Below are 25,592 nucleotides of genomic sequence, written 5' to 3'. Positions count from 1 at the left end.
TTTTATAGTCTATATTGCTAGGATTCACTTGAAATCCCTGACAGACTCAGTGTTTATACAGCAATATTTCTACTTTGCTGGGTAACTGTTAGTTTATAGTCACTATTAAACATATTAAAACCAGGTTTTATCTATTTAAAACCAGCAGTCTTTGCAAGTTAAGTCTTGGGCTTCCGTCAATAAAAAATGTGCAATGGCACATAAACTATCAACAGGAGAAACGTGATTTTCTACCTTTTTGAAAAAGGTTGAGTTTAATAGACCATATTAAGGGCTTCGACCTAATTCCATGGAGGTAAAATATATTAAAATAGATGATTCTGAATCTTGCTACAAAACAGAAATTTTGGAAAATGGACAATATGTAGTTTAGTAGTGGTTTACCTGCATTTATTTATTCAGAAACAGAATATCCTCTATTCACTAAAAGATTAATCTGGTCTAAAGAAAATATGCAGATTTCTAGAATACAATTAAAGACACAACATAAAGTTTTGATTTTTCCAAGGAAGAATTAAAAAATTGCAAAAGGAGTAAACTAAACATATAATTATTATGGATTCATATGTTATCTTACGAACAGTCCAAAATCACATTAAAATTAGAGCAAATCACTCTTAATTTCAGTTGGGTTTTGATCAGTTCCTTATTTCCCACAGAGGAATAACACAAAGCCTTATGTCAAAATTTTCTTTAGTGAAAATCCAGACAGAGTTAACACTGTCAGTTTACAAACAAGAGAGGTGGACTGTATTAAGCGGGGTAGCTCTTACCTTAGTTACAGTGGGGTCCATCCCACTAGAATTTTATAGACTTCATTAAAATCTTTCTTTCTTGTTCTGCCTTAATAACAACATGCAGTTGGCAGCATAACACAATGGAGGTAGCAAGGGGCATCATGTTAGAATAGTGGTAACACAGAACAAATTACAAGGTGAAATAACAAAATGTGTAGCAAGTTTCCACTGTTTTTACTGACACTTCAATGCCTTAACAGTTCATCTGCACTGGTCTGCCAGTGCAGGACCCCTTAGTGAGGATCTGGTGGGCTTTTGCAAGCTTCTTGAGTGAGACATGCATGTAGTAACTTGGATGGACAGCTGGGAGGAAAAAACTGCAACATCCCATACCAGGTAATAGCCTTTTCTTTCTGCTTTCACAGGTATAGCTACCATATATTCTTATCATGCTACTTCTACTTTGATAATGATTAATCTATACTGTTCTTTTGTTTCACTATATTGCTTCCTTAAACATTCAATGCTCTATACATACACACACAAGTATACCATAAAATTTTCTCTTGCAATTTCCCTCCAGCTAAAAAGCACTGCTAGAGCACTAGCAGTAACAATGATAAATTTACTCAAAATAGAGAAAGAATTTGAAAGAAATAGTACAGAATCCATAGCTTCCGAACTGCATTTCCCATTTGTCACTCCTGCATGCTGATATCAATTACAGTGTCAAAAATTCTTATATTAATATATCCCACAGGAAATAAGATTATTTTATTAAGTCAGGGTTTGCCAGCTTTCTGTGAAAATCTCTGCTATGCTACATATTTATTTTATGCAGTTAAATATCATAAAAACTAAACATGAGGCACTTACTTGTGTCCGTTTAAAGCTGCATGATGTAAAGCAGTATAACCTGAACTGTCTGTGCAGTTTATATTTGGTCCTCGCCAGATGCTGCAAACAAAGCACAATTGTAAATATTTTTTTTTTGGCTTTGCAAGTACAGAAATGTCAGAAATTTGATGTATAAATAATCTAAAGATCACTGCAACAAGTGTGATTAAACTTTAAGAGACAAATTACCTTTAGAAAACTTAAAATAGCAAATGTCATCCTGATATCAATATAATTTATTTATAAAAATAATTCTTCACATTCATCTTCATAGCAGTCATGAACTTTATGTAGGGCAGTGTCAAAGACTAATAACTACTCTGTCATTTCAACTAGATCTGGTCTCCCAGTATTACTCTGGTAATTACAATGAGGTTAGAATCTGATTTTGCACTAGTTTTTTCACATGTATATGTCCATTGACTTTAGGTCAGTTAGTCTAGATGCATAGAAACATAAGATTGGTGAAAACCAATAATATCCTTTAAAGGGACAGTATTTTTTTTTTACTTGGCCTGATATTTCAGCTTCCGTTTTCACCAATTATATTTTTAGATAAATTACATATATGTAAAACAAAAGTTTCTGGTTTTTGTTATCTTTCTGTATCTTACAGAACTTATTTTACAGTCAGCATCCCATGTAACCAGTTTCACAATCTATTATGGACTGTGCACAAAACAGTAAAGAAGATCTTTTGTTTCAAAGCAGAAAAATGTGACTGCTAATCTACCAAAAGAAAAAACAAAAAAAAAATCCTCACAAACCATGGAAATTGGATACCAGAGGCATACTGATTACCAGCAGGCTTTTTCCTAACTGACTACATTTGAAGCTGACTGTATCCTTTGTGGAAGCAACTTTTTGATTCTGTAAGACAGTTTTCAACCATTAGTATTACAACTTCGAGGACACAAGATATGAGTCCTGAAATACAATCTGTTTTCTTCAACTTCTAATATAGTGTTAAACAGTCACTGGCAAGCAATATTTCCCTTCATGCCTTAGAATCAAATGTTGTTGAAAGAAAAAAGTCTGAAGCTAATAGGTAAAAAGTGTTTTTCCTACTGACATTTATCATGATCTACATCAATAAAATGACATGTTACGCTTAACGTACACTTTTTAAGAATTCTTTACTACATGGTAATTGATACTTTATTACCAATGGAATACTGGTGTTGTAGACCAGTCTGTTTTTCATTCTGTATGTTTGGATGATTCATCAGTTCATAAATGTAAAGAGCTTTTTTTCCCGTAAGTAATACTACAAGCATACAGAATTATTTGTGTGACACATTGTGTTCTGCAGTGAGTGTAATTCTGCATAATGCTGGGTACCTCACCTCTCCTTGCAATTTAATTTTTTGGAAGAACATGACTGAAATCTTTTATTAGGTGCAAAGAAGCAAAAAATTAAGGTTTTTTTTTTTTTTTCAATCGGCTCAGAAGTCTATAGATGTTCTTGTCTAGAGAAGGCAACTTCCAACTTTGAAGGTTACTCTAATCTGTCAAATTATAATAAATTATTTAAACTTCATGAATGATAGCTCTTCCATAATAGGCAGCTGTTATTTATATGGCAAAGACAGGCTGTCCTTATCTATTAGAAGGAAAGAAATCCTTATCTGTCAATACTCGATAACCTCTTTTTATACTTTCGCATAATACTTTATTAGTTATTTTCCTATTTACTGGATTCTACTTTCTTCCTTTGATTTATACCAGCTTACAAGAGAATGAAGCAGAAAATTAAAAGTGGTATAGAAAGTCATATTTTAAATATTAGAATAAATACATAAGCAGCCAGAATATTATTTTACTTGGTTTTGCTTGCTTCCTTGCTTTACTTCACAGTTGTTAGAGTTTGCCTGGTGGTTGTTTTTTGAAAGTGCAAAGGATCTATAAGTTCATAGATTATTCATTATGCATTAGGCCTTTAATAAAACACACACACAGAAAAAAATATATACATAAATAAAATACAAACAAAACCAAAACCAAACCAAACCAAACAAACACAAACCACAAAAAACTAGTTCTTTTTCTCCTCTAATTTTCTCCTTTAATCCAGGCACTCTTTAATGCATCGTATTTCCTGACTCTGGTCTTAGGAAATATTTTTCAATGGAAACTACTCTGATTTATTTATTTATTTATTTATTTTTAAACTGAAACTTTATTAATGCGTATAAAAGTGCACCTATGCGAAGCTTCTCAGGACACTCAAGTTGAGAGACAAAGGAGAAATATATTAAATCCTGATGACTCAGAGAGATGAAATATGATAGACAGATCTATCACTATAAGGTCCCAAACAGTATAGAAAGACACATTCAAAATCAGTACTCTATTCTCAAACTAAAGAGCACAGAGGACACGAGCAGGACTCTGCTTCAGGCATTTCTTTTCCCTTGGGCCAGTGCAGAAGTCTCCTCCTAGAAGGTTTTGCATTGCTACAATAGTGCAACATTATTTCCTACAAAATGAAAGCCGATTCAGTGCATACACTGGCTATTTATTCTTTAATAACTGACAAACAAATTCAAGTTGGACAGCCTTACGCCCTAAAACTCCCAGCTGTGGTGAACAGTTCATCTAAAGCTCTTCTCTTGTCATTAGAATACAAAAAGCAAAAGTATAGTGGTGCATTAGCTGTGTATAAAAGCATCTAATTTCATAGAAAAGGAGGGTAGAAAAAGAGAAAGAGCCTAGAGAGCCCTTCCTTAGCATCATAAACACATACAATATATGAACAATTATCAACCATACTGATTTATCTGTATATTAAAACACTTTAATAGCTATTGTGAAAGCAATACTAAGGAGAACTCAGAAGAAGACAAATTAATATTCAACCTCCAGGAAAGAAGATTTTCAAGAGAAGATTAGCATCTCTTTAGATTGCCTTTAATACTGAATGTTCTCAAAAACATGTTTCTCCTAATTCTTCGATGCAGTCAATAATCAAGCTTCTTAATTTTACATGTATTAGTAAGTCAGGATTTGTTTTTCCTATGTACATCAGTAAATTAGGAAAATCTTTCTATCACTTAATGAACTTTTAAAAAGTACTTGAACCTATATATTGTTCAAAGGATCAGTTTTCAGTCAATGATGAATTAAAATGCTGAATTAAAACATGATCATCAATTCGTTTCTTCCATTATAACTTGCCAAAGTGAGACACAAAGAAACTGAAGTCTGTTACACTACTTCACTGCCAAAAGCAGAAAGACCTTACTACAGTTTTTTCTCATTGTGGACAAAGTATATTGACCTTCTGAATTCATGTCATATATTAATTGGAAATACTCTTTACTTGGTAAGAAAATGAACATTTTTTCTTTTTTATGAGCTGAAGATTATTACATATATAGAGTAGCATTTCAAAAGTAATATGAAAATGACAGACTAAAGAAAAAGATGGTTAGCTGATTTGTTATTTTGCTACGGTTTTTGCTATATGCAAAAAAAAAAAATTGTGAAGTGGCCGCTGTTACACACACATGAACACAAAAGCAAGGAAATCAGAAGTTAATTTAGCTAATCTTCATCACACAGGCACGTTCCCTATCAACAGTACAAGAACTATGCATACGTGCATAGAACGGCCATTACAACTTTAAATCTGGTTCCATTTTACTTCCCTTCTGTACATATACTTTCATTATATTATTTCATTGCTATTATGTTATTATTTCATTGTTATTTCATTATCCATGCACTAATATTTATGGTCTTTATTTGGTAGTTTCACCACGGCAAAACGAAAATATTTTGGTAAAAAGATGGTAAGAGTCTCTAAAAGCCATAGAAAGCTGCCTAATGACATCAGTGTCTGTCTGCCCATTGGTTTCACTTAAACCTTATCTGAAAACTGACACTTCAGAATTTATTTCTTCTCTGAAATGAAGCAGCAAGGAAGAGGATGACACTGTCTGGATGGAATCAGTTCCTCCAGAGGAGAGGGACAGAACATGGTGTTCATGCCTGCATAGTTTGGGTCTGAACTCTGTTGAGGGCTGAGAGAGATGTATCATTTGCCTAGTCCTCATCCCTCCCCCTTCTCTCCCCACCTTCTTTCCCAGGTCTTCAGTATTTCTGGAAGCTCTTCCTAGAGATTCTCTGGCTCTTCAGGACGATAGAAGCAGAGAATCTCATCTTGCCAGGTCAGTTTTAATAATGGGAAATCCTGCTCCCACTGCACATATCATTCCTTAAACAGGTTTTCAAAAGCAAAACCAAATTCTGAATTTAATCACAATAGTTATAGCAGACATGCTCTGTGAAGTTGAGCATTATTAGGTAGCTATTGATGCTCATGCATTAGATAGGCTAGATGGGAAGTGAATGACTGTCCTTTTTCTAATTTGTCTTCACATTTTTCTTCCCAGTTAATATTCAAAAAGTGTTATAAGTATTGTGGAGGCTTCTACAACAGCTGGGAGAAAGAGATCCTTCTCTAACTTTTGGAGAGAAAAAGGTTTTTTTTTGTTTTTTTTTGTTTTTTTTTTTTTTTTTGTCAACTTTGAACATCTGTATTAAAAAATACTAAAGAAATAAGTGATCTTGTATGGCAGACGTACAGCACTAGGAGGTGTGTTCTAGGAGTCTTCAGATTAAACAGTCTGTGCATTTAGATATGTTTAGTTTGGAAAAGAATCTACCTAGGAAAATGTGTTGAGGAGCACTCAGTCTCTCCAGCTAAGTACTATGCATTGTAAAAACTCAACAATCTAAACCTGAACAAAAGTCACATGAACTAGTTTAATGGAAAGGTATATAATTTTATTCTGATAGAGTTGACAGTTACATCAGTTTAAATGTTATAAAAATCAGTCAATATGTAAAGAATGGAAAGGAGAAATACTTTGAATTCTTGATGATGTCATGCAAAGGAATAGGTAATAAATTAGTCATGCTTGATTAAAAGACTGTCATATATATGTTCACTTTGCATTTGACCTTTATCTAACCAGCTTGGCTTCATCACTCTTTACAGACGGCTCATCTAGAACTACACTGGCTGAGTATACTGCATAATACTAGGGCTGTATTCAGAGAGCAATATGTTTCTGACTAGTACTGGTTAGCTTTGCCTTATCCTTACAGTCAAGACCAATTTGCCTGGAGTGGCTAAAAGAGAGAAAGTTTTCATCAGTTATGACAGCAGGGTTCCTCTGTATCCCAGTTGTCTATGGGGACAAACTGGGGTTTCACTCAGTTCATAGCGAACCTTAGTAACTCCAGCTTCTCAATGATGAGTCAGACAGATCCTTGGATCCACTCCAGAGTTCTGTCCTTGAAAATCCAGTCGTCCTGACAGGAAGTAAATTCAACTCTCATTTGGCATCATCCTGCACCAGAACACTGTGAGAACAGCTACTGACTAAATTATGAAAATACTCAGTTCAAAACCAGTTCAGCAGGCAGTATCTTTAATAAGTAAAATCATTCGTGTTTAAGCAATGTGAACCATGTTTTAAAACAGTTGTCCAGAATACCTCAAGGTATGATCTTATGTGATCTGAGCAATCTGCAGGGATGACATAGGGCTAATGCTGAAGATCAGTGCATCAGACTAACTGTTTGTACAGAGGGCAACTCTATACTCTATGTATCATGAGTTTGGGCTCCCTACATATATGAGGCAGGTGGGTTCTACACATTTGTTATGAATCAGACCTAGAGGCTTTGTATGAGATCTATAGATTGATTAAGATCAACCAGGGCTACACTGTGTTAGGTAACATTAAGCCATACAATACCAAAGAAAAACAATCAGACATACTCAACTATATCTTTTTCAGTATATATATATAAAAAATACATATATACATATGTATATACATATATTGAACTCCCCTTATAAATAAATGCTGTGTTGTTTCAAGTCTTCTCAGATGACTGCTATTTGGTGAAACTATATAAACAATAATTATTTTTCTGTAAGCACAGCAACCTAAGTGGATCTTCTGACGGGTTTTGAAAACCCTTGCATATCTCATGATTGTAAGATACACTTACGTCAATGTACCTATGAACACTGAACTATACTATATATAATCAGTATTTCCTTTGGAAGAGCAGAACACATTCTCAGATAGATCAATCTGACTTCTTGTTTTGTAAAACGTAGATGAAATAAAAATCTCCCAAAACACACTAATATTTCTCATATCAGAAACAAACTGAAGCAAAGTCCCATTTCTCTTTCTCTCAAGAACACAGATCTGATGACATATTTTTTTAGGAGAGATATTTCTTTAGCCATTCTTTTTCATAATTCAAATGACCTTGAATCTCTAGTGAGAGAAGTTATAGAGGGTTTTTCCAGAATACATTTTCGTAGGTCTACTATAGTATTCCCATCCACAGTGTTTGCAATTTTAAATATATTCTTATCACGAACAGGCAAAGTCAATATGTATTATAAAATTAGATTTTTAAACCTCTAAAAGATTAATTATGCATCCTGGAACACTTACTGACACTTGTTTAAGTGGAATAAAAATTCTTGAAGTTCTGGCACTGGAAAAAGCACTGGGATGAGTAACAATATATATTTTTGAAATGTGGATGCTGTTAGAACTATGACCTCATTTCAGAATTAAAGATTGTTCATCCTAGAAACCAACCTAAGATGAGACTCTTTGTTATAGCTCTAGGACACACAGAACAGAACTTGCTATCTATAGAGTCTGCAATTCAACTGGCTTTAATACCTTGTCCTTCCTAATCTGGGTTTCCTCAAATGTAGAGTAATTCTATCAGACACTAGCAAAATAGACATTAGAAAAAAAGAATGATTCCATTTCCTCTTGATTTTTGAAGGCCATTCAACACCTTGTTCTCAGTTTATGTTGAGATTTGCAAAGGAGATTAAGAAATCAATTTACAGTAGAATCTTAATCCCTGCATCAATGGAATAAATCACTAGCTGTTTTGACATGAGAATGTAACAAACATAAGGGTCTCACATCTTGTGTTTACATCCACATTGTATTACATCAACTGTCCACATGATTTCCCATATTCTCAGTCCAAAGCCTTCATATCTTCATCTTATAACAGCAGCAACAACGCACAACCCTTTTGGACAACTACTATAAACTTGAACTAAATTCAGAACAGTGAAAGAGTGCAGCTCCAGCAACTGACTTCCAAAATATGAATCCTGAAATATTAAGGCTTTTGAATGACCTATAACATATATATAACATAGAGACAACATGGGTGATATCTGGTATAATACTTCCTCAATTACTCAGACTCTGTACTCCTAAGCAGACAATGAGCACAGCAGAGAAGGTCAGAGCCTGCAACAGTATGTTTTTGCAATATATAAGGTACTTGAAAGGAATCTTAATTAAAATGAATTCAAAATAGCACTAAAACCCCTTCTTATCCATAACATAAAATATTAAACAACTTGAGTCTCTTCTCTGGAGTAACATAGTTTCAAAATAGAGGTGCACGTCACGCAGCTACATCAAAGTGTTAATACTCATTTTTTTCCATCAGCATTATAATAACTTTGCTAATGAGAACACAACCTACGAAAGACATTTGAAAGATTAAGAGATGACAAATATATGATAGAAATGATAGTTACTGCACATAAAAAAGCACCTGTTAGGATTATATCAATTCAATATTTCCTTACTTGTTTTAACTAGATTAACGTGTTAAATAAGAAAGTTGATTAGTATGAAATTAGCTATTGCAATTAAGTACAACTGAGCAAAAAAAATTAACTGATCACATTTTCTCAGAGCCTTAAACATTGTATTATGGAATGGTGGCTATATCAGACATGCTGCATAACCTAAAATGCAATATTTGCAACATCAAATCTTTAACACATAGAGCTATTATAATGTGACATGTTTCAATGTCATTGGCATAGTATAGCAAATTTGGATAAGAAAGATATTGGATGAAAGTCTGGTCTCTGGTACAAACATTACTAAACCAGGAAATGTTATTAACTAAGGACAGTTTGAGCATAAATCCTCCATCCTATACTCAATCAGAATGGTAGGACAAAAGAAACTTTCCAACAATAAAAACATTGAATTAATGCCTTAATTTCTTCACTCAGCAATACACCATGTCTGAAATAAATAATAAGAAAACAGAAGTGTGCTCCTGAGCACACATTTCATTTGCTGTGCTTTGCCAACAGAGGTCAGAATTACCTCAGAAGCATCCAAAGCATTACTATGATCATGACTGGGATTATCATCACAAAATTACTTTCACGAAGATAAATAACATACTTTAACTAGAGAGGCTAAAGTTTCACAACTTTTCATATAACAAAAGTCTTCCAAAGCTTCTGGGTATATAAAAATAATATCACCACTTAAAATTTCATTAACACTCTTACTGAAAGAATTACAAAGGTCATATCCATCACAGCACCAACAAAACATTTGGTAAGATGTACTAGTAATCACTTGGATCACTCAGAAAAAATAAATTCATCCAACACGATGCCTTTATGGAAGAAAATAATTTATAACACATAGCTTAGAAGGCAAAATGTAATTACGGTAAAGATATTCACTAAATCTGCAGTCGATATATGTTAGTATTCCCTACTTGAATCCATTAAGAGCTATTGTTTCTATTCTATTTAAAAGCCTTATCATATATAGAAATGAAATCCAAGACTAAGAAGTTTAAATGACACAGAAGCTTCTACTATAAGGAAAGAACTGGCAGATGTAAAGCTTCAAACAGCTTAAAAAGAACAAAAAGCCCCACTTATTTTTAGATGTACCTGAAGTGAACACTATGTTTCTTAATTCTACAAAAACAATGAAATACTAAGAATGAAACTAAACATTCTTTGTACTTCAAATAGTTTCTACTGGCTCATGTTTTCTAGAAAATGGAGCAGCCATCTACTCTGTAAGTATCGCAAATGCTCTGTTCAGTTGCAGCCACATGGATCATGATCTTTTCAGTAATCTCAAAATAAAAATGCTAAATTTGGGGAAAAATATTTTAAGAACGTTAACTGAATAATCTTGTCATCTTTCTGCTCCCTAAAACAGAACTGATAGGATATTCCACAAAATCTGGTTTGCCAGATACCTTCATGTAAAACATATTATAAGCCTCAGCCATTACGGGAATAATTTAATGTTCTTTCTGAACTGCCTCTTTGGTAAGAGATATCTAGAGAACCCAAATTTGCAAGCAAATATTCCTCCCAGTACCATAGATTTAGAGAAACATTGGAGAAGAGATCCCAATTCCACAATAAGACGCCATGCAAAATTATCAGTTCCAATTCTCCCTATAATCTACTATTAGTAGTAGATTGGTACATACAGGGCTCATGAAACAATTACTACTATTTTTTCAGCTGTGTTTAATGTAAATATTATTGCTAGCTCTTTATATAATACAGTGATAAAAGAACAAACCCTCACTAAATCTTAAGTACTAAACTAAACATAACATGTAAGTTTAGACTGGCCTACAAGGGCCAAATTGGAAGTGATACGCCAAAAAAGATTAGGAAATGCACTTGTGAAATGGCAGATTCCATCTTGTTTTCCTTTATTTTATATGTAAATCATAGTTATTTTGTTGTTTTACATTAAAGGTCATTAAACTTTGATCATTTGCAGACAGGAAGGGATCCTTGTTGAGAAATCTCTAGAAAGGTGTCGATTTTTACAGAAAGAAGGCCTGTGACATACATACGGGCTAGGTTCTCTGAAAGCTATTTAATTGTAACTGTCAAAATAATCCACACCCAAAACCCCCAGAAAAATATGTTGAAAAATGTTCTTGAATTTACCTTGTACTGAATTGACTTCAAGTTTTGATTATCTTTAATCTTGGAAAGAAAGATCTTTTTATACATGTATTTTAAGGGCACTGTCAACAAGTAGATTTGATTGTTAATTCAGTCTTGACAGTGTAATTATTCTGTTAAATGAAGAAATAATTATTTCACCAGAGGGTGCACAATCTGATTTCAAGTAGTAAGAAGAGAGTTGTTTTCCTCCAAGTGCTAAAGCCTGACTAAAATAATACCTGTAATGCTTGGAATCATATCAGAAAAAAAAAAAAAAAAATATATATATATATATATATATAAAATTATATAATATATAATTAAATATTATATAAAATATATTTTCTATAATATATATTTTATATATTATATATTATGTATTGTATAATTATATATATTATAAAATATATATATAGATTATATATATATGTATATCCTTCTAGTGGAATTAAATTTAAGAAGTGGCTGAAGCTTCCCCCAGGAAAGTATTAAATTGAACCAAAACTTTGTTTAGGTCAGCTCTCCTGAGCAGCTGGATACCCAGCACCCAGCAAGCGCTATAGAAAAAGAGATTAATTCCTTAAATTGCCCTGCTCACGTAAGGCCTGACTAGTTGTTGGTTCATGGCTGGTGTCCCTTGGTCCCACTACACAGGAAAAGAACCTCATATAGTTGTGTCTGACATAGCTTATATTAGTGGAATTTCAGGAATACTTCTTTCTCAGTGCAAGTGGTTTATAGTAAAAGGTAAATGTTTAAAAACCACCTGTTCACTAGAATATCCATCTCTTCCGGACTTTCAGGAAGTCAAATGAAAAGAGTGCAAATGACCTGAAGGAGCTAGGCATCTTAAAAGGCATAAGATCTCATCTCAGATTTATAGAAAATGCCTGCATTGACAATGCACTCATGCTTTGAAAAGATACTGTACCACAGCACTACTTCTTTAACATTGTCAATTTAGACACTGAATTAATTTGGGGAACATTATTAGCCTAAGGAATTGCCAGCCGTGATCAAAATAATTCCATACAGATTTTGATCATGCAACTTCAGAGCAGTCTGAATGCACAGATAACCTGTAAACATTTCCAATAAAAGAGTAATCAAACAAAGGTGAATGGTTAATTTCTCCCTGGGCAGAGAAACAGAATACCAGGATGCAGTTTATGGATGTAGAAATTTTTAAACTGTACCAAATCTATAGCAAACAAAAAGAGAAACAAAACCTCCGACTTTTTTGTAAACCAGAAAACTTTAACAATTCAATAGCCAATGAAAGAATAGATTCTCATTACAGTGAAATACAAATTTTAACCTAGTTGATCACATAGTTCTACCACACAGGAAAGAAAAAATTAGTAACAAATCCAGGGCATGAAATCAATCCAGAATGACTTTGGAGGCTTCTTTAAATGGCAAGATGAATTTTACAATTTCAGTTTTGTAGACACCATGGTTGCAAAAAACTTCACCTAAAGGTAAACTGATACTGGATTGTATCTTTAAGTTTGCAAACAGAAACTGTTCTTCTGGTAGGCTTTCATATATCACCTAGTCATTCTGAACAACCTAAATTCCATAATAAATTTTCCAGCCAATCAGGTTTAGGCAGTGGAGTTCTATGTATTTGTCCTCCATGTAACAGACATACTACTGGTTTAGTCCTCATTGAACATTTTGATTTACAAGGTGGCAGTGGGCAATCTGGCATCTAGATTTTTTATACACTGTTGAGATTGAAGTACAGTACAGATGTTTAAAACTATCTGGCTCTGTTTAGTTCCGAGGAGTTAAGTCATGGGTTGTATGCAGGCTAATACTCTCCATTCTACCAGACCCTGAATGCCTTGTCAGTTCCTTTGTCTGTTCCTGCCTGAACCATCTAGGAACACAAGCTGCATCAGCAATAGTAAATTAAACATATTTGGAAATATTCTCTGGCATCGAGGCCATACTGGAACAGAATGCTCCACACCTACAGAATTTAAACCTTCCAAACAGGATAGCTGCATCCAGACTGTCTATCAGGCCCTAAGGCCCATATTAACTCTTCAGCTGTGCCTGGTAGCTTGGGAGAACACCACATGGCACATTCCAGTACCTAGAAATGTCCCTGGCATGTTAAAGTTAGATGTAGCCTCCCATTCCTGTCATAGGTTTGGCAGAAGTTTGTCTCTCAACCACAGCATTTATCAGCTTAGAGGACACAAGAGCAATATTGGCTGAGTTTGGGTCCAGATTGATCTGATGAGCATCTGTCCACCGTTCATGTTTGTGTATTGTGCCTTTGATCCTCCCAGCAGATGGCATAGAAGGGAGGAGTGGAAGGCTGACCCCATCTCTTTTCTTAGCCCTTTGCCTTGCTCCAGGATAGAGGGGAAGGGGAAGGAAAGTTATATATGTGAATATCCCAAACAATATACTGTTGCTGGTAAGTCAACTTCTTTACTTGTTTTCTCCTTCTTCACATGCACACTCATATTGATGGAAACTCCTAACAGTGCATCCATAATTGCACAGTTTACCTGCAAAGTAGTCCAGCATTCTCATTCTGATATCAGGCTAAGAAAGGAATCTACAATGGACTCAGACCTTATTCCAGGAAAAGATTGTTAATGGCTATAGTGGCATGCATCTCATCTACTTCTTAAAAAAAACCAACCACAAACAAACAAAACAACAACAAAAAAGCAGTCTTTAGAAAATGTTTGAGGAAAGACAAGGTAGTTATAGACCTAAAAATTCTCACATGAAAAATACCTGAATTTAGGTTCCATAGAGGAAGAAGAGCTCTTGGAAAAAACTCCCAGCCAAATAGTATGGGAGGAATCCAGAAGTGACTGGGTGGAAAAAATATTTACTGCCACCAGCAGGAAATGAGTTGAACTTAAGGACAGCAAAAGCCTTTACTAAACTGAGAGATTTCTCACTTCCAGTTTCCCAGTCATCACAAATTAAGGAGACAAAAATCTTCTTAGGTGAGAGGGACCTATTTAAACATTGGAAATCTGGCCTACTTATCAGAGACAGTATTTGCTGTAATTAATTAGATGGTCTCTCCAGAAGGAAGGACAAGTCTGTGTCTTGTGAGAACAGGTCAAGGATGAAAGTGAGAGTTGGATATCCACACCCATGATGAAGGAGGTCCTGGAAGTAGGCACTTCCATACTGCCTGCCTGTCACACTGTCTCTGAGAATCCCTGGAAGAAGCTGAAATGAAAGTATACATCAGGGAATTAAATCAGAGAAAGAATCAATAATAGAGATTCCAAGGCCTGACTATAGTTGAAGCAGGGCAGAAGACACTTTCTATTGATCTCTGAGAAAAAAATATCAGCTTCTAGAAGGCTTAGGTCATAAGATTAAATTTTAGGATGTTGTCCTAAATCATTCACTCACAGTTCAGAAGCCTAAAATAGGTCAAATTGTCTAATAAAGTATTCAGGGCTTCTAGGAATTCATAAGGAAAATTTTACACTGGATGTACCGATCTGAAAGATTAACCAGCTCCCAATACAGGAAGAAGAATTTTATTGCTCCTTGTTTATGTATCACACTGTAGCAGTGCCATGTGCAAGCTTCTGTGTCTTTCGATTTGGCAAATAAATATTTTGCATATACTTTAAACAGGATATTTGTATAAACATGAGTCTACTATGAATACCAGAGTGTCTTTGCTGCAAGGCTTAGTGGTATCTCCAGGGAAGGAAAGAGATATGGGTGGGAATTTGGAATAAAAGAGCATCTCTTTAGAGCCACTGAATGGGACATGCAACCATTATGGAAAATGTGAATCTTACAGGCAAAATTATGATCTAAATAGTCTTGAAGTGCTATTCAGGGCCACAACCAACCAAGAATCAAGTTTATAATGTTTGCTAATTCTGACAGGAAAGGCAATTAAATGACACCAGGACAACCTGACAGAAATTTGAAGAGCTGTTGGAAGCTTCCCCATTTTTAGAAATCATGAGGAATGTAATTTTTAGCTGGTTTACTAATGGTTTCGTATGCAATGAAACTGAACTTATTTCTTGGCCATTTTCACCCAAAGCTGAAAGAAAATGGTAATCACTGTCCTGACCACCACGCACATTGTAAATATGTCCCTAAAGACTTCTGAATTCTCTTCCCAGGCTCTGAAGAGTTCATAAAAGTGGTGTCAATACTTGCTTCCAATAAAAGAGATTTTGTAGAGAGAAAGGGCTGAGGCTTTTACATTTCTCACTTCTCATGACTGGAAGCCTTAATAAGTACATAATGGTACAAATTAAAACACCTATAAAAAACTAAATGCATACAATACTGTGTATTAGAAATAAACTAAATACAACACAAGAAAAAGGAAGAAAGAAATCAGAAATTCAAATTATTTGAACTGAGCTCCTACTAGTTCACTCCTATAATTACAAGCATTAAAAGGACATGAAGACTTGTTAGGTGGCTGTACCATCTTCTTCACATTGCACATTGCATATAATGATTACAGACTCTGCTGGTCAAAGAGTTTGGACTTCAGCTGCATGGTCTTACGTGTTCAGAAGTCAAGCATACAGCAAAATTTAGGAAGAATAATATTTCCAAGTGCTTAAGGGATGAGGCAATGGAATAGAAGTCAGGCTCCCATAGATGGGATTAGGTGTTGTCTGTGTAAGGAGGAGAAAGAAAAAGGATGCTAATAAGAGAAGAATAATGACACAAAAGAAGGGAAAGAAAAGAAAAATATAACACTTGTCCTACTCAATTACACAGAGTACTGGTCAACCACAAGATGAAAAATAATAATAACTAAAGTTAATTATAGCATAAAAGTCATAGTCTTTCCTTAATCTTTGTTTATACTTCCTAGTGAAGTGGTTCACTGTGAATTAAAAGAAGTATATACTTCTAAACTTAGGCTCCAACCCATGGATTTTGAATGAAATATAAAAGAATAATAATCTATATACATACAATCTACAGTTTGAAACTACATATCTCTTGGTACACTGTATAATGTAACCTTATTTTAAATTGAAATAATTTTAAATATAGTTACTGTTATAAGCAAAGACAGATATCTACAAACAAATCTTCTAAATGCTACATATTGAGGAGGTTTTTGTAAATGAGAAATATATGCCTATAGTATAATTATTCACTTATTCCCAAAGCCATTGCCTTTCTTTGGAAATCATTTACATACTTAGACATTGAGCTACATCAAACAGAACTCATATTTGTAACATACCCAAGGAAAAACTTTCAGATTATCCAAAAGACAATATGTGGATTTTATCCTTAAAAGGTGCCATTTAAAGTCTTACTATACTGAAGTCAACCCAAGATATGAATAAGATATACAAAAGTCAACATAGTTACTATACTACACTATACCATACCATACCATACCACACCACACCACACCACACCACACCACACCACACCACACCACACCACACCACACCATACCATACCATACCATACCATAATCAATATTTCAGCATTGTAAAGACAGCAATATAAGGGTTTTTTTTACCACAACATTTGGTACTATTCTATCAAACATAATTATGCATAAATTATTTTGAAGTTGAATGAGCAAAGGCACTTTGTCAATTCAGGCAATAGAAAACAGTAATTCCCCATGTATCAGTGCTGCTGTGGTTCTATTTTTATTGTTTCTATTGTTATTTCTTCTTTCTTGCACTTAAGGTGAAAACAAAATGAGGGTAGGTTATAGCTCTGTAATACACAGATAAAATAATGTTTTTTCTGACAACTTTATGTGAAGGGATAAAGTTTATTTAAATATAGCTATATTTTGAGGATAAAATAAAATAAAAAGATTTTACAAATTTAAGTCCAAACCATCAGCATAGTTACTTCTCAGTTGTTACTGAGAGAAAGAAATAACTTGTTTGACTTCCAAAACTAAGGGACTGGAGTATTTTTCATAAAAGTAGAGGCTGAGTATGCTGGGACTGTTCAGGCTGGAGAAGGCTTGGGGAGGATCTTATCAATAAGTATCCGATGGGAGGGTGTAAAGAAGACAAAGCCAGACTCTTCTCAGTGGCGCTCAGTGACACGACAAGAGGCAATAGGCACAAACTTCAATACATGAAATTCCATCTGAAAATAAGAAAACACTTTTTTTACTGTAGGCGTGGTTGAACACTAGAGTGATATGCCCCAAGAAGTTGTGGAGTCTCCATCCATGTAGAGACTCAAAATCTCACTGGACATGGTCCTAGGCAACCTGTTTGAGCTGACCTCTGCAGATGATTTCCAGAGGTGCCTTCCAATATCAACTGCTCTGTGATTCTTTAAATGAATTATACGTGAAGGTGTAGTTTGTGTTTTGGTGGTTTTTATTATTATTATTGGTTTTGTTTGTTTGATTTTGTGGTGGTGGTGGTGGGTTTTGTTTCTGTTTTTTGCTTGTTTGTTTGTTTGTTACTAAGATGTCCACCTCTTGATGTCATGCATTAAAGTATGCATAATAGAAAATGCATCTGTAATCTTTGTTCTTCAAATCCAGAGAATTCTAATTCTTATCTTCAACTATACTGAACATCTGGAAGACAACGCTAGACACCAGCAAGCAGATTACATCAAGATTAACTCTCATATTATAATGATGGAGGGGTTTTTTGCCTTCTAACACTTGTAAGGCAAGTGCACCACATGTCCAATCCTACATACACTTTCTATGAAACTTAGAGCTAGGACACGTGATACATTAATAAAATCTAGGCTACTTTTGGCTGTCATAGAGAGAAATGTGGGAGATACATTGGACTGCGTTCAGTACTGCCATAAAGTCGTTCCATTAATCACTGGCATAAGAATTATGAGAGCAGTCGGAAGTTGGTCAAATGACCACAATATATGGCAATATCCAAGCAAGCCTGAAAAAATGTTTGCTTGTTTTCTCCTGAAAATCTAAATACTTGTGGTTGGATAGCAAGCCAGTTTGAACAATTCCACCTTTTCAGACTGTCTGTGACAATGTAGGTAATGGGCTGACTGGGAAAACAGCAGCTCAGCCCCACTAAAAGTTAATTATCTAATTTTTGGAGGCTGAAGGAACTTCCAGGTAGCAGAGCTGCTCTACTATGAAATTATTTGTGGACAGTGGCACCTTTAACAATGACAGACTTTGCAGCAGAAAACAAAGAGAACAGGCAAGCGTCTCTATCAGCTCTTAATTAAGTAACAGATGAGGAAAGTTCCTAAACAAAAGCACCTTAAATTAGTGGATGAGAAAAAAAAGACTATCAAAAAGCTAGTGAAGGAAAACAGCACTCTTGTCCAAGAGTCTCACGGCTTAAGAAGCTGAGTAACAGTAGCAAGCAGTAGACATGACTGATCATGATCAATCCTATGACCAAGCATGAGCATCAAAAGAGCCTGGCAGTTGTAGGTAAGACAGACAGAGAAACAACAGAATGGTCACGGTCAGAAAGCACATTTTGGAAATAAGATGCACACAATGTAGCTGTGAAGACTCATAGATTACATGAAATGGACCTTTGGAATCATCTGAATCAACCAGATCCTCTGAGATGGGAAAACTTCAAAGTTGGAGCTAATTTTGAGGTTAGATGAGTTTGCTCAGGAAACTGTGCATTTAAGTTTTAGATATTTTCAATCATGGAGATTTCACCACCTCTCCTGCCAGTCTTTTCCAGTGCTTGATTACCCTTACTGTGAGTTTCATCCCTAATATCTAATCATAATTTTCCTTGTTGCAGTTTGTCCCTTTCCTCCCTTTGTGAACACCTGAGAAGAGCCTGAGTAGTTGATGAGATCCTGTTTAGTCTTCTTTTCTTCAGACTGAAAAAACAGCTCTTTCAACTTATTGTCAGTGCTCCAGCCTCCTATCAATCTTAGTGTCTCTCTCTGCTGAATTTGCTCCAGTTTGTCTGTATCTTCTGTTGTGGAGTCCAAAACTGTACACCTCTCTGAATGGAGATGAATATGTACTTCCCTCAATGTGCTCGCCATGCATATAGTTGGGCTTCTCTGCTCCAAGGGCACACTGCTGTCTCATGTTGTCATCACAGATGGCAGTCAGGTTAGAAAAGTACAATTTAGTCTTGGTAAATCCATGGTAATTTCTTCATTCACCCTCTTGTCCTTCATGTACTTGGACATGTCCTCCTGAAGAAAACAGATACGCTGATGGAGCTGAAGAAATTAAAAAACTGAAGTTGATTTAAGAAAAGAATAGTAATTTTACATGCTTTATTCTATAGATGGTTTAATAGTAGTCCAGTATTATAATGATTGTCTTTCAAAACTTGATCTTATTCTCTCATTGATAGACTGAAACCTAGATACTGTCCTCCAATTCACTATTGCAAAGCCCTTGTATTTTCCAAGACTTCTTCTAAAAAGAAGGGCATAACAAATTGCAAACAAATACTATCTGGCTGAAGCCAAAAGGCTTCTACGTTCTGTGCTTTGTGTTCAGGTTCCTATGACCTGAAATTCTTTTTCATTCATTTTAAATTGCAGGTTTGGTATTTCCTAAGGACTAGAATTATGAAAAATACAGCACATATGAAATAGGTAACACAGAGATTTTAGATATCTGTCTTCCCAGGATGAACCCTGAGTTAAATACCTGTGTTACCCACACATATGTTACATTGCCAGAATCATGCACCTTAGCTAACACTTTAGCAGAGAATAATCTAAAATGAGAATAATCAAGAGGAAACACTGAAGACATGCATGTTTCTGAAAACCCCTCTTGTTTCAAGGATGAGGCATCCCAAGACTAAATAAAAATGTCCTCCATTTAATACCCATAGTTCAGAGCGCCTTTCATTAATATAAGCAGTCATCTCCTCTTCCCAGAGAACTGAGAAAAGCTGACTTCTTTCCTTTCAAGGTGCTCAGTGATGGTGGCAAATCCTCAGAAAGGGAGATTAGAGCATTCGCCTAGGAAACAAATATCCTAGTCTCCGATCTCTTAACTAATGAACGGCTCTGTATTTCCTCTTTGAGTAATTCTAAATAAAATACAGAAACAATAATAAGAATAATAGAGCAGTTGACACTGGCTTTGCAACACAACATTCCAAGCATAAAGAAGAGCAATGATTTTATCTCAGTAAAGTCTAGTCCCTAAGAGAAAGCCTATGTCTAATCTATGAATTTAGGCTAATATCCTGCAGAAGACGATGCAAATGGCTTGTGTTTTTAATGATAGCTAGTTTGATTAAAATCAGTCAAACAAAAATAACAAATACACAGTTTGTGGTAAGATATCTTTAAAAAAATACCTGTGGAGTCACACCAAAGGAAAATTAGAACATCTCAATTTTGTGTGTAGTAGCTGTCAGAAGTTATTCCTAAAATGCACCATACTTTCATGATTGACTTGTTTCTTGGATTTGAGACTGATAGGTTACTACACATCAGAAAGGATATGATCTAAATCCATATGATCTAAAATCCTCCCAGGCTCAAATAACAACCAATTACATGTTCTACTTCTGCTGGCCCTTCTTGCAGAAAGGGATGCATGTGTCTCATAGTCAGGTCAAAAGGGAGGAGAGAACAGTCAAAAGATCCAGAATACTTCAGCATTAGGGTGATTGCTTACCAAGTGAGTAGAAAAAGAAAATGGAGCTGAACTTCACTTAGTTTTGTAGTTTTTATCTGGGAAAAGAGTAGTAGGTATCTCTCAGAAGTAAAGAAGATTCAGAGAAGAGTAAGATTATGCTCTGAGAGCATATGAGAGAAAGCTACGAAAAGGTACAGGAGCTGTATGAACTAAGGACTGAGACAATTGTCTTATGGGATTAAAGGGTTAAAGCAACAGATACTCTCATTGCTGTCAGCCTGGTCTGTCAGACTTCAAATTTGCCAATTATCCTGAAGCCAGCTGCCCCTACTATTCTGTTCTAAATTCAATAGTCTTGAGAAAATGTTATATTTCTAAATTAAAATGATTTGCAAAAGACAGCGTAAACCACTGCCAAGTAAGATATTAGCTTAGCCACACACATGCACACTCTTTCACTCTCACTGAACACACCATCCCTGCTTTTACTATCTCACACTGTACACTTGTTCCTGAAGAGCATCTACAGTTTTAAAGATGACATTTCAGTACTTTTATCCTTTCCACCTTTACTCCCTTCCTCCTATTTTATTTCTCCCCATGATAAATCAATTTTGATAGAAGCTTCCATTTTCCAGATGCTTATGCATATGCTTAATTATATGACTTTGGATGCCTACAAAAATACAAAATTTGCTCAGAATGATTTAAATTCTTGCTTTCTTGGTTTATCCTGAATTCTGCAATTGCCAGTCAACTGATGCATTTCTAATTCTGTGCTCATAAACTAATGGACAGTCTTACATTTTTGTCTTTAAAATTAACTAAAATTGAAGTTCTATTGAAAACACTGTCACTAAACCTGTGATCACAGGGCAAAAGATCAAGATAAATACAGAATAATTTTATAATAAAAATGGATATGATATTGTATTAATAACAGCAACTAGAAGACAAACATTAATGAAATTTATTTCTTTCTAGGAAATACACAACTCTTATTAAGAAGGGTTCTTATTTGACTAGTTCATCTATTTATAAATAAGAAATTGATGGTAACTTCAAACTGTCTTCTGAGTTTTGTTCCATTTCAAGCCTGACAACGAAGGAGAGCTTTGTTTTACTTTAACCGCAACTGCCACAAAATCACTTTAGAACGTAAACCACATTCACGGAAGATGTATTGGGGAAGGGTAATGCTAGATCTGTTTAAATTAAGCCTTAATGTATTTTATTAATCTGATATCTGTCAACTGTGTGATACTTCACTGACATTACTCCTCGTCATTTCTAATTCACTGTCTATTACGCTTTCCAGGGATTTTCAATCATGCACTTCACTGAAAATATTCATAAACACCTGAATAGAAAATATTCATAAACACCTGTAATGGAACTATGTAACACAAAACTAATACATGATGGACCCATTCAAACTCTCTAAGTATTGTACTCTTCTCAGAATGTCAGTGCAATACCCTGAAGATGTGCTTAAGATCCTGTTGGCTTAAACAGCCTTGGTAATGTACTGAAACTGAAACTCATATCTCTTGAGGCTCATAGAAGCATTTTAAATCTCAGATTCAGCCTCAGACACCACCAACTTCATTGAAAATTGCATCTTCAGTGTGGAAGGACAGAGAGGACAGTTGTCACAGATCCAGTATAAAACATAAGGATCTATTTCAAAACATGTGCACCTAAATGTCAAGTGTCAGTCATAAATATATTAGATGTTGCCTATAGTCACTAACTTTCATTACAATAAAGTCAATTTATCACTAGGTTTGATAGAGCTTCTGAAAATGAAATGGCACACCTGTAGATGCAGGGCATAATTTTATCAAGTGAAAGTAGCACAGACTCTATCAGCAGCCTACTATCATGAGAAAATTTTCAATGATCTGAAGATGTAATTAACCTCAAATTTTTTAAAAAATATTACACAATTTATTGCTAGTGATAATACACGAGTCTTAATACACCATTGAAGTAAAAAAAAGTTCATTATTTGAGATGTCAATAATAGATCCTGGCATATTGTGCTAGATCAGGTACATGCTTACATAACACTTTGCCCAACTATGTGCAGGTACTTCCAGACATGAGTTTCTCTGGGTGTTTAAACACAAAATGAACCAGGCACCAAGATGCGTCTGAGGCACCAACTGTATAAGTGACACTATTTTTATTACATGCATCAAAAAATACAAAAACAAATACCAAAATACAAGCTAAAGTTGAAAGAAACTGCATACCAAAATTCAGACATCTGAGGAACACTAGGTACACTCTAAAAGACAAGTACCAGTTGCCCATACTTAAATGTGAAAAGAAATCACAATTCTGGCACACTCTTCTCTTGTAGATTTGAGAAAAACAGATCAAATGATGGGGTTTTTTCTATTACTTTTGTTTGCCTGTGTTTTCTGTATTGTAAACTGTTTGGGATTAGAAGCATTTTTACCATATGTTGCTAGAGAATGTAGGTACCCTGAGCTTGCTTGAGATCTCTCAATTCTCTTGATAGTATAAACAGAAGTATCTGTATAGGTTATCTAAAGTATCTGATATCAATTTCTGCATACTCAGTATTCTTTATATACTGTATAATTTTATTTTCTTTAATTATCAAACTGTTTTATTAAGATCAACACATTCCTGCAGATTATCAAGGTTTTATTATAGTCTAATCCTATCCTATAAAGTATTTTGTAATTGTTTCCAGTTTTTCAGCATCTGTCAATTTGACTAATGTAATTTTGGTTTCTTCCTCCAAAAAGAAAATATTCAGCGGAATCAAACTTTGGCATGTCCCCAAGTGAGAACTTATTCTAGACACTGAACAAAGGAAACAAATAGGCTGGAAGAACATGACAGCTTTCATATCAGACTTTCTTGAGGCTGTCTTGGGAGTCAGCCATATTTAAATGCATCTTCCTCTTTGTTTTACTGTTGGACCAACCCTCTAGTTACAAACCTTAAAATTTGGTAGAATAAGCTATCATTTATAGTCTCTACTTTTACAGTCTCATATCTAGTAAAATTTAATCCATTACACCATTTATATTCAAGCTAATGCAATATTTTTTTCATAATTAGGTTTTAAGAATCACAGTATCATTTGGTTAACTTAAATCCAATTATATATTTAAAATAAAAATGTTGCATATTCTGCATTCCTATCATTATCTAATTTTATAAATCTCTTAAAATACAACTGAGTTTTTCATAAATTATGATTCATGAATCATTTATGCTTTCTGCTTAGATTCAAGATAATGATTTTTTTATTCATATTCAAAATAAAATGATAGTAAAATATTGTATTAGACTTATAGAAAGCACTATTTATCATCATATGTTTCCTTTTGGAAAACTATAAATCATACTTTGGGATTATTTCAGTTCTTCACAATTTTCTTTAGAAAAGGATTCTCAGATATTGAGAATATTTTCAGGTTAATATCCTTAATAAAATAAAAGATCCAGCCTATATAACAGAAAGTATTTAAGTATCATGTATTCTGGAGTTTGCTTTTTTTTTTTTTTTTTAATTTTACAAGGTCTTCTCCCATTACTTATCAGTCAAATACTTTGAGAATGTATCATCTTTCATAGTCAGGTCTGATTTATAAAGGTGTTCAATGTACAGGCACTCTGAAGCTAGCTCTCCACTTGGAACATATCACCAGTACAGCAGTACTAGTGTAACACAAAATACCTGTAACATGCCTATATGCTGGGTGTGAGCAAAATAGTACATTTAATGGCACAAAGAAATTCTCCTGTTCACTCTCCAGACTAACCAGTTACACCAGCAAAATTATCTTCATTTACTGAGGGATTTAGTTTTTCCTTTTATGTATTTATGCATACACATGATAATTCTATATGGATAAATGCCCTTTGTTACCCTTTCAACCAGCAGGTTTTTAATTGACAAATTTTCATGCACTTTCATGCATGATTTTTTGAAAAGTCTCTTAAATCTTAAGATTTCTCAAACTATTTCCACACTGTTTAATTAGACTATTCCCTTCATTCTACTACAATAATTAGAATGTCTTTTATGAACATTAAGTTCCTTGAGTGTACTATTCATGCACTAGTGCATTCTATGAATCTGTTCATCCTACCATGCAGAATTAAATAAATCATGGTCTCCTGTACAAACCATGGTAAAAAGTTACTGCCCATCAGTAAAAAACAGATCCATGGATGTACTTTCTCTGCCTTTCTTCTTTATTGGCGGTAAATTTAGTAAGTGCCCTAGCAACACTGCCTGTTCTTAAGCATTATCTCCACTCCCCGGTGTAAAACCACATTTTACGTTGCTTATAATTACAGCTGCTTTATTCCAGTTAGAATTTTGTATGTCAGACACCTAACTCAGACTAAAGAGTTCTAAGAAAGGAGATCCAGAGTCATATGAGAAAACATGAGATTTCTGAGGGCGGGAAATGTGAGTGAGCATATGAAGGGAAATTCACAGGAAATTAAAATTAAATAAAAAGACAGCAAAGAGGACCAAACTAGTACAGGCAAGACCAGAAATTTGGAGGAGGGGAGT

The 25,592-nt window shown here is 34.6% G+C and overlaps 1 protein-coding gene across 4 annotated transcripts in view; it reads right to left on the bottom strand.

Annotated features, from left to right (window-relative positions):
* The window catches only part of ANKS1B (ankyrin repeat and sterile alpha motif domain containing 1B), a gene marked incomplete at both ends in the record, with an annotated part of 433,162 nt that overhangs the window by 384,480 nt on the left and 23,090 nt on the right, over positions 1 to 25,592 (bottom strand). For all 4 annotated transcript variants that reach the window (XM_082076086.1, XM_082076094.1, XM_082076095.1 and 1 more), the window contains one exon: positions 1,614 to 1,694. In XM_082076086.1, the coding sequence (XP_081932212.1) occupies positions 1,614 to 1,694 (81 nt within the window). The remainder of the gene's footprint in view (positions 1 to 1,613; positions 1,695 to 25,592) is intronic.

This window comes from Streptopelia decaocto (genome assembly GCF_964273445.1).
Source record: "Streptopelia decaocto genome assembly, chromosome: 1".
In the NCBI taxonomy this organism is placed as follows: domain Eukaryota; kingdom Metazoa; phylum Chordata; class Aves; order Columbiformes; family Columbidae; genus Streptopelia; species Streptopelia decaocto.
This window is presented reverse-complemented; position numbering and strand designations above follow the sequence as displayed.